The 15,067-nt window shown below is 32.1% G+C and overlaps 1 protein-coding gene across 2 annotated transcripts in view; it reads left to right on the top strand.

Moving 5' to 3' along the window:
• Window positions 1-15,067, top strand: part of LOC127733065 (uncharacterized) — a 51,963-nt gene that overhangs the window by 10,988 nt on the left and 25,908 nt on the right. For both annotated transcript variants that reach the window (XM_052242332.1, XM_052242331.1), the window contains exons 5-10: window positions 1,758-1,822; window positions 4,906-6,084; window positions 10,344-10,439; window positions 11,786-11,914; window positions 14,014-14,136; window positions 14,641-14,715. In XM_052242332.1, the coding sequence (XP_052098292.1) occupies window positions 1,758-1,822; window positions 4,906-6,084; window positions 10,344-10,439; window positions 11,786-11,914; window positions 14,014-14,136; window positions 14,641-14,715 (1,667 nt within the window). The remainder of the gene's footprint in view (window positions 1-1,757; window positions 1,823-4,905; window positions 6,085-10,343; window positions 10,440-11,785; window positions 11,915-14,013; window positions 14,137-14,640; window positions 14,716-15,067) is intronic.

Genomic DNA, 15,067 nt, shown 5'->3' with positions numbered 1-15,067 from the left:
CTCATTTATATAGCCTCTCTATTTATATATATATTTATTTCTCTAATTCTTCGTCAATTTATCCCTTTCTGCACCCATTGTATAAAAAAATTTAATCAACGTGTGGTTTGTTTGATCCCAGTTCTTCATTGTGAAAATCCGATTATGACGTCGAATTTTCTTGCTTTCCTCTGAATTTCCTATTGTGACGGCATGAAAAAAGGCGACTATGCCTGATGACGTCACATAGAAAGAACACATCTTTTTGCAGATCATTCAAAAAGAAGGAATAAGTTTGCCTGCATATTGTTTGAAAATCATTAGAGAAACAGATTCCACCACCAAATCTCGTGTAATACGATATTTATCCACTCTCGACAGTTAAATTTTAAATATTTAAAACGCTCAGTGAGCCTCGCGTCTTAAATTTGAAAAATTAACTGTCTCAAGTGGATAAATATCGTATCACACTCGATGCAGTGGTAGAATCTATATGTATATATGCATGTGAATGGTAAGTCAAAATCTCTATATATAGAAATAAGACTATGTGGTATAATTGCAAATGCAAATGAGACAACACTCCACCAGAGGCCAAATGACACAGAAGTTAACAACTATAGGTCACCATATGGTCTTCAACAATAAGAAAAACCCATACCGCATAGTCAGCTATAAAAGGCCTTAAAATGACAAATGTAAAACAATTCATACAAGAAAACTACTGGCCTGATTTATGTACAAGACAATAAAAGAAAAACAAATATGATATACAGCAACAAACGACAACCACTGAATTACAGGCTCCAGACTTAGGACAGGCACCAGGTTTAACAAGTTTGTGGTTTCCCAACCCTCCATTTAGTCTGGAATAGTGGTGTAACAGCACAACATATGAAAAAACTATAAAAAAATCAGTTGAAAAGAATTTAACTCATCAGATTGAAACAAAGCAGAAAAACAAGTAACAAAAACACAGTCTAGACGTGGCAGGGTATTTATACATCCCCACAATAAAAAAGACACTAAGTACAGATCTGAGAATACTCACAGTTACTGACAGCTAGTTCAAAGCCAATAACAACTTATAAAAATCATGTATCTAAGTCTAAAATATCAATCAGTACACATCCAACATTCAATGGATGCTATATGATTATTTGTTTTCTTGACAGTGTAAACAAAAAGATATAAAAATTTGGTGTGAAAATTTCCCTCCAAAGCCAAATGCAGGGAAAATAATCATCTTACAAGATACAATATCGTTTTCAACTATGAAAAATGGCCTAGTGTTTGTATTCTATTTCATGTCTGATGCATTATCACCCAGTTTGTTTCATTAATGGATTTTTAAGGGTTTTCCGATGAATTTCACCAGTGGAGTAGGAACTATTGACCCTTTGGGGAACCTGAGGTCACTTCCTGTTTTAGTTTGTCTGGTGTTACTGTTTGTATCTTGTGGACTGTAGTTTGTCCTGATCGTTTTTCTTTTCACCATGGTGATGCCTTAAACTTTCTTTGACTTTTGGTTATTGATTTTCCCTGAAGTATCTTCTTTTTTATAAGCTGTAAAAATACAGACTTGTCTATCTGAACAATATACATATAATAGAAATTATTTTTGGTGAACCCAATTTAAATATCATCCTTCATACAAATCACAATCATAAGAAAATAAGTTAATAGAAAAATAGCACAAAATTTCTTGAGAAATTTTGGATGTAACATATCCAGCATAGCAAAATATGACAGTTATAATGTATTTGGATATTTCACAGGCATGACATGAGACGAACAGTCATGTTGGTTGAAACTGGAGCACAGACCAATGCTGGTGTATCAGGTACTGTTCAAACTATCACTCAATACAAAAGGCAATCATTATTGTCATTTACTGGCTCTCTTTCTCAGTTCACTACACTGCATGTTGTTATTTTTTTTAACTTAACACAAAGAGTTACAAATGTGCCTTTCTCACGATAACATCAATGGATCTCTATGAAATTTTACCAGAAGGTTCAATACAACAAAAGGAAGGTTGGGATTGATTTTGGGGGTTATGGTACCAACAGTTTAGGAATTAGGGGCCAAAAACAAGCATTTTTGTAGTTTTAGGACAATAACTTGTGTGTAAGTGTATGGATCTCTCTGGAATTGTACCACAAGGTTCCATATCACAAAGGGAAGGCTGGGATTGAGTTTGGGGGTAATTGTCCCAAATGTTCAGGAATTCAGGGCCAAAAACAAGCATTTTTCTAGTTTCCAGACAATAATTTGTGTTTATTGCGAACCAAATGATACTTTTCCACAGATTCACTTGAAAGTTACCTGTCGATTTAAACTTTTGCAAGTTCTTTTGTCCCATCTAATAAACTAGCTAAATATTGTTCTCTGTGTAGTTTATTCAATGGGACCTTTAAATTTCTTCCAAGAGAAATCTATCACTCACTGATTAACTTACCTGAACAAAAAATTTTACTTTCAATGATGAAAATACATGTACCAATACTAAATAAGGACTCACAAAACTGCATGTCATGTTGTATTTATTCAATAGCACAAATACATTTTCAATTTGTCCAATATAAACACAGATTCAAAAATTGAAAGTTGATTTTTGATCAAATTTTCAATATATTACATATTAAAATTTTCTTTTTTTTGTGTGTTTAACAAATAAAAACTAGAAAATGATGATGTTTAAATTAAGGCCTTCATAAATATATTCTATAACTGAACATCCACAAAAAACGTGGCCACTAACAAGCATTTTTCTTGTTTCCAGACAATAAATTGTGTTGAAGTTTATGGAAGTCTCTGAAATTGTACATTTTTCCCAAAAAGAAAATAATCTTCAAAATTTCAAAAAAATTTGGGTGGAATATTTTCAATTTTTTTTTGGAGGGGGTTCATATTTTTTTTCTTCCAGAGATTTTTCAAAATTTCAAATTATTTCAAAAAAATTTTTTGGGGGGGACAAATTTTTTTGGGGAATTTTTTTTTTTCCATAAATTTTCCATTTTTCATTGATTATTTCTGATTTATATATAAAAGCAACAAATACTGATATGACAGGAGATACACACCAAACAGGTTGTGTAAATTATTATATATGACAGACAGGGGTTAAAAAATCCAGTAGCCCGACGCCCGGGACTAGAGCATTTACGCCTCGGGCAATCAAAATTTTTAACCCAATATGCCCGACGGACTAGTAACAAAAAATTCTTGGCGTTTCCAAAATAGAAAGTGGAAAATCCCTTCATCACTATTCTATCTTAGCCAATCAGATTCAATTACGTCATCCGGGATTCCAAGAATTTGAACTGGTTTGTATAGGTCCTGTTGTACATATTTTAAAAATAGAACAAATAACTCTGGGTGGCCCGGTATCATGTATTGATCGCAATTCTCGTACTTTACATATCGATTTCTCAGTACAGGGAAGGGGGGAGGGGGGGTATTGTACATTTCTTATGCTGATATTTTCAATTAACGGTACTGGGGGTATGATGTATTGATCGGTATTGACCTGTCTTGTCGGACAGCTGTTGAGCACGAAACCAATCCATGCAACCAAATATTTCTAAATATTTTATATTTCTATATTTTAATAATTTTATTTTAAAACTATTTTCATAAATAAAGGACATTGAATTCATTTATGTCTTTCACACAATTACACTCTTGTACGATTTTTAAATTTGTTTCAGAAGTTATGGTCCTTGATATTTTGGAAAATAGTTCTTTATTTCTTTTCCCTGCAAAAACTTATAAACCGTTCAGCAAATACTTTTTTTAAATTTTTATATGTTGTTATTAGTCCCCTACCGACAAAGTCGAAGGGGACTTAAGGTTTGCACTCCGTCTGTCTGTCTGTCCATCTGTCAGTCCGGCAAATCAGTTTTCCAAACTTTTTTTCTTCGTGCTTTAAGATATTGATTTGAAATTTGGTTTATTGATTTATCATGACAAGTTACAGGTCAAGTTCAATTTTCACGATTTTAGCTTTTCTCTTTGTTCAGTTAAAGCCCTTTCCCTAGAATTAAATTTTTGATGAAATACTTATTAATATTTTTATGTAGTTTACCCCATGACAAGTTATAGATCAAGTTAGAATTTTGTTTCATTACAATGAATTTGTAACCGGTAGGGGACTATGTATTGCCATGCAAAACTCACAGAATGCTTGCTAATGACAAAATGGTGGTGAAGAACCATATTGATTGTTTTTACTTTTGCCGTTCAGGAGTAATGGTCCATCATAGATTGGAAAATGGCACTATAGTCATTTCAGTGCATTAACTTATGAACTGTTCAACCAATGCTTCTAAAATTTTAGTATGCTGTTACTGATAAGAAAATGGAGGTCAAGTTAAAAATTGATGATTTACACTTGTGCCGTTCAGGAGTTATGGTTTTTGATAGATTGGAAAATAGGCACAAAATGTTGCAGATTAAACAAGCCTGAAAGTGCCTTCAAGATACAGAAAACGTGTTTTGCTGTCAATTTGACAGCTTATGATGTCTGATATTCCATATTGAAAAAAATTAAGCAGGGCCATCCATAACCAATTTAGGGTGCAGGGACAAGCAGTTCTACATATGTTTATTTGAATAAGATTGACAGAGCAATACTCATTGATATACCTAACCTATTTGTTTATGCAATCAAACATGAGATATTTTATGTCTTCGATTTTTATTTTCAGTATAATGAATATAGTGGTATGAAATGCTTGAACAAGAGACAACATTTTTTTATTTGTTTTTCTTCCAAGTTCAAGGTTTATGCTTTATGGATATTTATACATTTTAAAGGCACTTCTCAACTTTTAAATTCCTGAGTCCATAACTTGGAAGAATCAAGCTTAAGCCAAGTGTAGCAACTGGGTCTCAATTCATGTTTTTTTATATAATTTTCAGAAATGCTTGGTCCTGTGCCATTGTCTTCAAGACAGATGCAGCAAATGAAAAATCAGCTGGAAGCATCCATGACAAGAAGGCTTACTGATGTGAAAAATACTCAAGCGAAAGACAAGATGGATATTGTGCGAAGAATTGACAAATTAGAAAAAAATATAAAGCAGAGCAATGAAACATCTGAGCTGATGCTGGCTTCACAAAAAACAGCTGTAGACGAAGGACTTGATCGAACTCGCAGAACTTTACAGGGTCTTTCTGAAAAAGTTGATGACATGGAAAGAATGTTTGAAGAGAAATTACAATTAATGACTGAAACAAAGTCAGGTCAAAGAGATACGGAAAAAATTCAAGATTTAACTCAAGAGGTTAAGGACTTCAGGAAAAATTTTGATATGTATCAGCAGGAAACAACAAAAAGGTTAGACCTTGTTGTAAATACAATTACTGAAGTGAAAACTGCAGTAGAAAAATCATCGTTAGATATCAAAGAAGCATTAACACGTTTTACCAATTTGAAACCACTGCCAATTTCTCCTCCTTCTAGTCCTAGATCTGATATTCATGTTCACTTGCAATCTAGTCGGCGTCCTGAACCTCATGATCCCTCATCTACATTACCCAAAACATTAAGTCATGCAGATTCTCATCTCAGTTCAACTAGACTATCAGAAAGTACTCAGAGAGTAGACCAACCACAAGATTCTGATGATTTTTCAAGTATGGGTAGACAAGGTATCCGATTAGGTGCTGAAATGTTATTTCAAAGAGATGATAATGTCAATAATGTGCATTCGACGTCAACACAAGATTATATCAAACTGTCAGAACAGCGTCAGAGATCGGAAATGCAAAGTGATATAGGTAGAACTTCTACTTCATTATTACCAAAAACTCCACCAGAGCTTGAAGAGGCATTGAAATTTGCTGAAGAAGAAGGGATTTTGCCAAAAATTGGGTTAGAAGAAGAAAATCTTCAAATAGAGGAAAGAGAAAGTGCTCATTTGCCAACAGTTGAAGGTGCTACTGCTTTTACTGATGAACATATGTATGACAATGGGCAAACTGAACCACTGTCACCACTCAGTACACATGGTACAGAACCTTCATTGAATGGAGACCCACAGCCAATCCAGGATGAACAAACTATTATGACAGAAGTTCAAAGAACTACCCATGCAGGTATATGTGTATTTTCAAAGAAGCAAATTCCATTTTAATCAGATATTTTTTTGAAGACACCACTGATGCTGATACAACAGTCATGTAATTTTTTTAAGTGGAAGAGAATATACTTTCCTTTTCTGGAGCACACAAGTTCACTTCCAGTTTTTTTATGGTAATGTTTTGTAGATTATTGTTGCCTTTTCTGTTTTTTGTTGTATTGGTTTATTTTTTTCTTTCTTTAAAGCCCACACTTTTTATAATGACCTCATGATCACAGTATGTTTGGATCAAATTAAACTGTCATGGCAATAAAATGTTATCAGGTGTAATTTTTATTATACGACCGCAAAAAAAATTTTGTGGTCGTATATTGGTATGACGTTGGCGTCGTCGTCGTCGTCGTCGTCCGAAGACGCATTAGTTTTCGCACTCTAACTTTAGTTTAAGTGAATGGATCTCTATGAAATTTTACCATAAGGTTCAATACAACAAAAGGAAGGTGGGGATTGATTTTGGGGGTTATGGTACCAACAGTTAAGGAATTAGGGGCCAAAAAGGGGCCAAAAATAAGCATTTTCTAGTTTCCAGACAATAACTGTGGAACGGTGTATGGATCTCTCTCAAATTATACTACAAGTTTCCATACGACAAAGGGATGGTTAGGATTTGCTTTGAGGGGTTATGGCTCAAACCGTTTAAGAATTAGGGGCAAAAAAGGGGGAAAAACAAGGTTGTCCTGGTTAATGGACAAATACTTTAGTACAAAACATAATTTAAAGCAGTGTAAGGGAGATAAATCAAATACATCATTGAAATTATCTCCCTTACACTGCTTTTAAATTATGTATAAAGTAATGGTTAATGAACAATTAAGATAATTTAAAACAGTGTAAGGGAGGTAATCCAAATACAACGTTTTGGTTACTTCCCTTACACTGCTTTTAAATTATGTTTAAAGAAATGCATATTTATAAAGGAAGACCAGTAAAAATATCTGCAAATGTTGCATCTTTTTTTTTTACAAAAAAATCCATATGAAAGATTTGACACTATATTTTAAATTCTATTATAAAATAGATTAAGTTAGCACTATGGTAAATTTAAATGGGTAATTATGGTTTGGGGGAAAAAATGGGGGGGGGGGGGGGGGTAAAAAGAAATTGTGGGGGGTCAATTTTTTCTCATTTCAGATTTCAGAAATTAAAAAGAATTATTCTTCAAATATTATTTTTTTTTCAAATTTCAAATATTGAAAAATTTCAAGAAGTAATCTTTAATTGCACAGTTTTGTGCATTAGATTTGTAAAATCTTTGACCACATTTATTTATTTGTTATGCCGAATCTACCGATGTATTTAGATTTTTAATTTTGGATCCAGTTTTCAAATTGGTCTACATTAAGGTCCAAAGGGTCCAAAATTAAAATTTGTTTGATTTTAACAAAAATTGAATATATGGGGTTCTTTGATATGCTGAATCTAAACATGTATTTAGATTTTTGATTTTTGGCCCAGTTTTCAAGTTGGTCCAAATTGGGGTCCAAAATTAAACTTTATTTGATTTCAACAAAAATTGAATATATGGGGTTCTTTGATATGCTGAATCTAACCATGTATTTAGATTTTTTATTTGTGGACCCCGCTATCAAATTGGTTCATATTGAGGTCAAAAGGGTCCAAAATTAAACTTTGTTTGATTTCATCAAAAATTGAATTATTGGGGTTCTTTGATATGCCAAATCTAACCGTGTATTTAGATTTTTAATTTTGGGTCCTGTTTTTTAAATTGGTCTACATTAAGGTCCAAAGGGTCCAAAATTAAAATTAGTTTGATTTTAACAAAAATTGAATTCTTGGGGTTCTTTGATATGCTGAATCTAAACATGTGTTTAGATTTTTGATTATGGGCCCAGTTTTCAAGTTGGTCCAAGTTGGGGTCCAAAATTAAACTTTGTTTGATTTCAACAAAAATTGAATATATGGGGTTCTTTGATATGCTGAATCTAAACATGTATTTAGATTTAAGATTTTTGGCCCAATTTTCAAGTTGGTCCAAACTGGGGTCCAAAATTAAACTTTGTTTGATTTCAACAAAAATTGAATATATGGGGTTCTTTGATATGCTGAATCTTACCGTGTATTTAGATTTTTTATTTGTGGGCCCGCTATCAAATTGGTTCATATTGAGGTCAAAAGGGTCCAAAATGAAACTTTGTTTGATTTCATCAAAAATTGAATTATTGGGGTTCTTTGATATGCCAAATCTAACCGTGTATTTAGATTTTTAATTTTGAGTCCCGTTTTTTAAATTGGTCTACATTAAGGTCCAAAGGGTCCAAAATTAAACTTAGTTTGATTTTAACAAAAATTGAATTTTTGGGGTTCTTTGATATGCTGAATCTAAACATGTGTTTAGATTTTTGATTATGAGCCCAGTTTTCAAGTTGGTCCAAGTTGGGGTCCAACAAAATTAAACTGTTTGATTTCAACAAAAATTGAATATATGGGGTTCTTTGATATGCTGAATCTAAACATGTATTTAGATTTTAGATTTTTGGCCAAGTTTTCAAGTTGGTCCAAATTGGGGTCCAAAATTAAACTTTGTTTGATTTCAACAAAAATTGAATATATGGGGTTCTTTGATATGCTGAATCTTACCTTGTATTTAGATTTTTTATTTGTGGGCCCGCTATCAAATTGGTTCATATTGAGGTCAAAAGGGTCCAAAATCAAACTTTGTTTGATTTCATCAAAAATTGAATTATTGGGGTTCTTTGATATGCCAAATCTAACCGTGTTTTTAGATTTTTAATTTTGGGTCCCGTTTTTATACGCCCGTTTACGGGACGTATTATGGTATACCGTTGTCCGTCTGTCCGTCCGTCTGTCCGTCCGTCGTCAACATGTCGGACATTAACTCAAAAATGCACTCACCAATTTGCATAAAACTTTGGTGAATTGTTTATATCTATTGACGTGAGCTCCCTTTCGTTTTTTATAAAATTTAGATTTTAAGTTTCCGAGTTATGGGGTTTTATTCATTAAAAAAAGGGGGATTTTCCAGTTTTCGGACAATAAGTCAAGAATGCTTTCACCAACTTGCAAGAAATTGTGGTGAATTGTTTATATCTATTGACATGAGCTCCCTTTTGATTTTTATAAATTTTAGATTTTACATTTCCGAGTTACAGGGTTTTATTCATAAAAAAAGGGGGGATTTTCCAGTTTTCGGACAAAAAATCAAAAATGCTTTCAGCAATTCTTATGAAACTTTGGTGAATTGTTTTTATGTATTGATGTAAGCTCCCTTTAGATTTTTATAAATTTTACATTTTACATTTCTGAGTTATGGGGTTTTATTCGTTAAAAAAAGGGGTGATTTTCCAGTTTTCTGACAATAACTCAAAAATGCTGTCACCAATTCTCATGAAACTTTGGTGAATTGTTTATATCTATTGATGTAAGCTCCCTTTTTATTTTTCATAAATTTCTGATATGACATTGAGAATTAATTGAACTTTATTTGTTTATAGTCTGACAACAAATATACTAAGTATTGCAGAACAGCAAGAAATATTTAATTGAATATAAATTCAATTCATATAACCAATTTCAAGTTCTTTGACTACATTTATTCAGAAACCTATAATATGTCAAATATTTAATTACAATCCAAATTCATACCTGAATCAAGCTTGAATATTGTGTCCATTTTTGCCCCAACTGTTCAGGGTTGGACCTCTGCGGGCGTATCTAGCTGCGCTCAGCGAAGCAGTTTATTTAAATTGGTCTACATTAAGGTCCAAAGGGTCCAAAATTAAACTTAGTTTGATTTTAACAAAAAATGAATTCTTGGGGTACTTTGATATGCTGAATCTAAACATGTGTTTAGATTTTTGATTATGGGACCAGTTTTCAAGTTTGTCCAAGTTGGGGTCCAAAATTAAACTTTGTTTGATTTCAACAAAAATTGAATATATGGGGTTCTTTGATATGCTGAATCTAACCATGTATTTTGATTTTGGACATTGGACCATAATAGGTAAATTAAAAAAATTGAAGTTCTTAGACCACATTCTTTCTGTGTCAGAAACCTATGCTGTGTCAAATATTTAATCACAATCCAAATTCAGAGCTGTATCAAGCTTGAATGTTGTGTCCATACTTGCCCCAACTGTTCAGGGTTCGACCTCTGCGGTCGTATCAAGCTGCGCCCAGCGAAGCATTTTATTTGATTTAAAATTCTTTATTTCGATTTTGATCTTGTTTTTGTAGATGAAGGAGTTATATTAGAAGCAAATGAACTGAGGAGATTTGCTGACCTTCCAATGACTGAAACTATTCTTAAAATTTTGGTTAAGGCATTACAAGGTAAAAGTTATGGTTTATTTGACTGATGTTGAATTTTACACCCAAACCCAAACAAGTGTTACCTAATTTTCTTGCAATTTGTCAAAGCTATTGAAACATTGATGAAAGAATTGATATCAATTTGCTTATATAAAGCAGCCAACTTTAACTGATTTCTCTTAATGTGTACATGAGCTATACATAAGCTTTCAAGACCAAATATCTCTTCATGAAATTTACAAAGAATTGATAACTGGGAAGAAAACTGGTGAACACTTTTATGTTTTGTGATATTTACTAAAGTTAGTTAAGAACATTAAACCTATTAAAATATATCTGTAGTAATTTACATGTGAAATAATAGTGAACATGGTGGTTGAAATGCAATAGTTACTATGGTGATATAGATCAGTTATTCGTTTGCTAGAGATAAATAGCTCAAACAGATCTAAAAAGGTACAATTGTCGATTAGGGTCTGTTTAATATGGCCTTGAAAAATCTTCTGACAATATTGCTGCAATAAAACTTCCTGTCATGTGATCTTGTGTCAAAATGGAGAAACATTTTCAAAAATTAAATTAATATAGAATAAATGTTTTTGCACAGACACATTGGTCTAAAATCACAAATAGCTATAGCCAGGACCATAAAAATTGGAATTGAAGTGGGAGCACCTGAAGAGTCATTTGACATAGCAGCAGACAAGTAAAACAAACATGCAAAATGCAATTGTTAAAAACTAATAATGTGTTAGCACTTGCCTCTTATTGTGAACGCATGACACTAATTTCCTTGGTTGAATGATTTGATTCTGAAATAATTCATCAATGAATTCACTGTTGTATTAATAGGTTAAAAGAGTAATTTCTCTAATTTTCATGCTATTTTCATATATCTCGATTGGTGTGAAAAAATGACCAAAGGATTGGTCGAATTCAATTATGATGTCAAATTTTCTTGATTTCTTCTGAAGTTCCTATTGTGACGTCATGAAAAAAGGTGACCATGCCTGATGACGTCACATATAAAGAACACAACTTGCTGCAAATCTTTGAAAAGGAAGGATAAACTTTGTACAGATATCATCTAAAAATCATTAGAGAAACAGATTCCACCACTATATGTCGTGTATTACGATATTTCTCCACTCTCAACAGTTTTAAAATTTTAGATATTTAAAAAGCTTGGCAAGCCTTACATTCTAAATTTTCAAAATTAAACTGTCTCGAGTGGAGAAATATCGTAACACACTTGATGCAGTGGTTGAATCTATATTTCTTCTACTATAATTGTATATTATTTAGATATATTTGTTATTTTTTCAGGAGAGATAACTCCTTTTATGATTGTTGATTTTTTTTTACAGATGCAAAGAGTAATGTCCCTGATACATCTGATGGTGGTATAGATACAATACTCTGTTTAGATATATCTCAAAGTACAGAAGGCAAAGCATTTGACCAGTTAATATCTGTGCTAATAGATTTCCTGAATGGTAACTATTACCAGTTATGACCTCTTGTAGAATTGATATTTTCAAAATTTTAAACAAACACAAGAAGATATCAAGGAAGCAATTAAGGGGGTACCCAACACTTTGACTAAAATAAAATTGGCTTGTTTAATTTTCTTCAAATTTTGACAAAATATTTACTTTGACCTGCTGACAAAAATATGGAAATTTCAAAAAAAAAGAACCATACAATTTACAGGAATAATTTTGTTGGCTATATAGCAATTTGAAAAACACTCATTTTGATCATTGAGAAGCTTGATTTCTTTGTACAAATAGATGTGATTAAAACATTCAGCTGATTTTTAAAGAGTTAACTCCCTTAGGTGTTCTGTTACCCCTTAATAGAGTTACTAGTTGAAAAGGTCTGACAACACTTTTGCCAAAAAATTAAAAGATGATAGGAAAAAGTCCACAAAACACTATGCTGAAACCTAAAAATAGAGCACCAGAAATAACAGAAGGTTCTTAAGTACTCAAAAAAAAAAACAGTATTGAGCTAACAGTGTAAATAGTAATTGCATTTGTGGGAACTTTAACACTCAACATAGCAATTTACACATAAAGAATGAATACATTATAAATAGATTGGGTAGTTTATAGTTACCAGTATATGTATGGTACATTTCATTATGAATAAAAAAAATGTTTAGGAATAATTGTCAATGAAACAGATCACCAATTAATATGTTACAAAAAAACCATGAAAATCTTCCTCAATACACTTGAGATATTGTATCTGGATGTAAAGCAAACCACAATCAATCAATCAATCAATCAATCAATCAAAAAAGAGCAACCAGAGTTCACACAGTGAGTAGGTAATCATACCATTTAGTCAACAGTAAATGACCCTCAAGTAAAACACAAGTTGTTTAGCTAGTCTACAAAGACCAACATAAGATCAGAATATTTACTATTTTACAAACAGTCTACCACAATTATAGAGTACTATATGGCAACCAGCTACAAGGCTTCTGACTTAGGACAGACACACACAATTTTACCAGATCTAAACCAGCCATGTGATTACACAACCATTACCCTAAAATATTAACCTAATGTCCCTATCAGAACAATTAAAAACAATCAAATCCAGTTAAAAGAATCGACAAGAAAAGCATTACTGTGGATTCATTTTTATTCGTGGTATACCAATTTTCGTGGGTCACAGCGAACCACGAATTTAAGAATTCAACGAAGAATAATCTTGAGAAATGTGTATGGAGTCGGATGTTTATTTCCGGTTATGTTATGTAGTTCTAGTATAGTGTTGACTAGCGATAAACATTGTAACATAACACAAGTTTTTATTGAAAGAAGATACAAGTATTTTGGTTAAATCAATAATAAATATATCGAATATCAGTGATAATTTACATTTTAAAATTGATTAAAACTTTTCATGGAAAATAACTGCAAGTTCTTAATTATCGTGTCATAGTTTGGTTTACTGGTGATTAAAAAATCAATAGGATTAAGTACGGGGATATTGCCCGTAGGTAATATTGTTTATGACATGAACATTTATTTTCACACCTTTTACTTATATGACTGTTTATTATATCTGATTAGGGAAATGAGCTTTCAATCATAGAGTTTTGAATGCCTTATAAAATTCCGACAAGAATTTATAAATTGTAAAAACAAACAAATAATTATTTGTCTCTGTCCATTATTGTAATAGAAGTTTTCAATGAACACTTTAACCTAGAATGACCAAGCGAGGATTTTGACAATTCAAAACTTTTCCAATGAATTCCTTCTTTTTTCTTTGTTTTATTATTGATCAAACCAAGGAGGTTATATGATCTCCTAAATCAAAAAGAAATCCACGAATTACGTATCTGATTTTTTTTTTTGTAATCAGCAATCCACGAATTTACGTATATCACGAAACGTCTTTTTTTCTCTATCCACGAAAATTGATACCCACGAAAATAAATGAATCCACAGTAGTTAAATAAAAAAGGTATATAATAGGAGATAAAAACACAGCAATAAGTTTTGTTTACATATGCATAATGAGGAAAGAAAAAATAACTTGAATCAGTTGTTTTAAAACCTTTTATTATACCTAGATGCAGAGGAGTTATCACTCAACAGAGAATTGTATGAGAACATAGGAATTGTAGTATTTGGTTCTCAGACTGAAATACTTTCACCTTTAACAATGGATTACAGTGATCTAGTGACTAAGATTTGTAAGTATTTATTATGGCTATTCAGTAAAATTTATCTAGGAGGGTAGGAAAGGACCTCCCAAAGTCCTGCTTCTGTAGATTCTTATTAATCACAAGATGTACTTTTGCACTTCCCATTTTATTTATTCATCTGAAATATTTATAGGGTTTACTTTTTTTTTGATGACTTTGACTTAGTCATATCTAGATCTGCCAACTATAGTACACATTTGGGGGTACCTTTTTGTATCAATAACTGCTCCTGCCCTGCTTTTCAGAATTATATGACACATTCAAAGATTCTTAATCACAAGATGTACTTTTGCACTTCCTATTTCATTTCTTCATCTGAATGATGTATGGGGTTAACGATGACATGGACTTATTCATATCTGTACACTACAGTTCACTTGGGGGAGACCATTTTGTATCTGCAACTCATCTTGAATCCCTCAGGCTCATTACAATTTATTGAAACTTTCTCATAATCTTAACCATATAATGCTAACATAGATTATTTTGTAGGTAAATTGAAACCTAGAGGAACATCAGCATTACATACAGCTTTAGCTTTATGCAGTATTGCACTCAAAGAGAAAGGTAAAGTCGTAGACATTTTTTTTTTTACATGAAATTATTAATTTTTTTGTATATTGCTTTCTTTAACAAAAGACTTAATGGGGAGGCAGGGGTTTTGGCTTCCATATTTTGGCAAAAACTAGCATTGTAATATGTCTGAATGGTAATCATTGAGTGGGTTAGCTTTGTTATTTTTTAGAAGATTGCATAAACTGGACATTTTTTGAGCTATTCCACTATCAACTCTAACCCATACCTTAACAGAACACTTAGTCAAACTTCTAAACCTAACCTTAAGTTAAAACATGGTTTCCTTAAAGCAAATGAATGCCCGAGGGGAGCGACAAAATGGAAGTAAAGAGGTCTATAAACA

Source organism: Mytilus californianus, unplaced genomic scaffold, assembly GCF_021869535.1.
Source record: "Mytilus californianus isolate M0D057914Y unplaced genomic scaffold, xbMytCali1.0.p SCAF_3, whole genome shotgun sequence".
Classification (NCBI taxonomy): Eukaryota; Metazoa; Mollusca; class Bivalvia; order Mytilida; family Mytilidae; genus Mytilus; species Mytilus californianus.
Note: the sequence above shows the minus strand (reverse complement) of the source record. Positions and strands in the feature narration are given on the sequence as shown.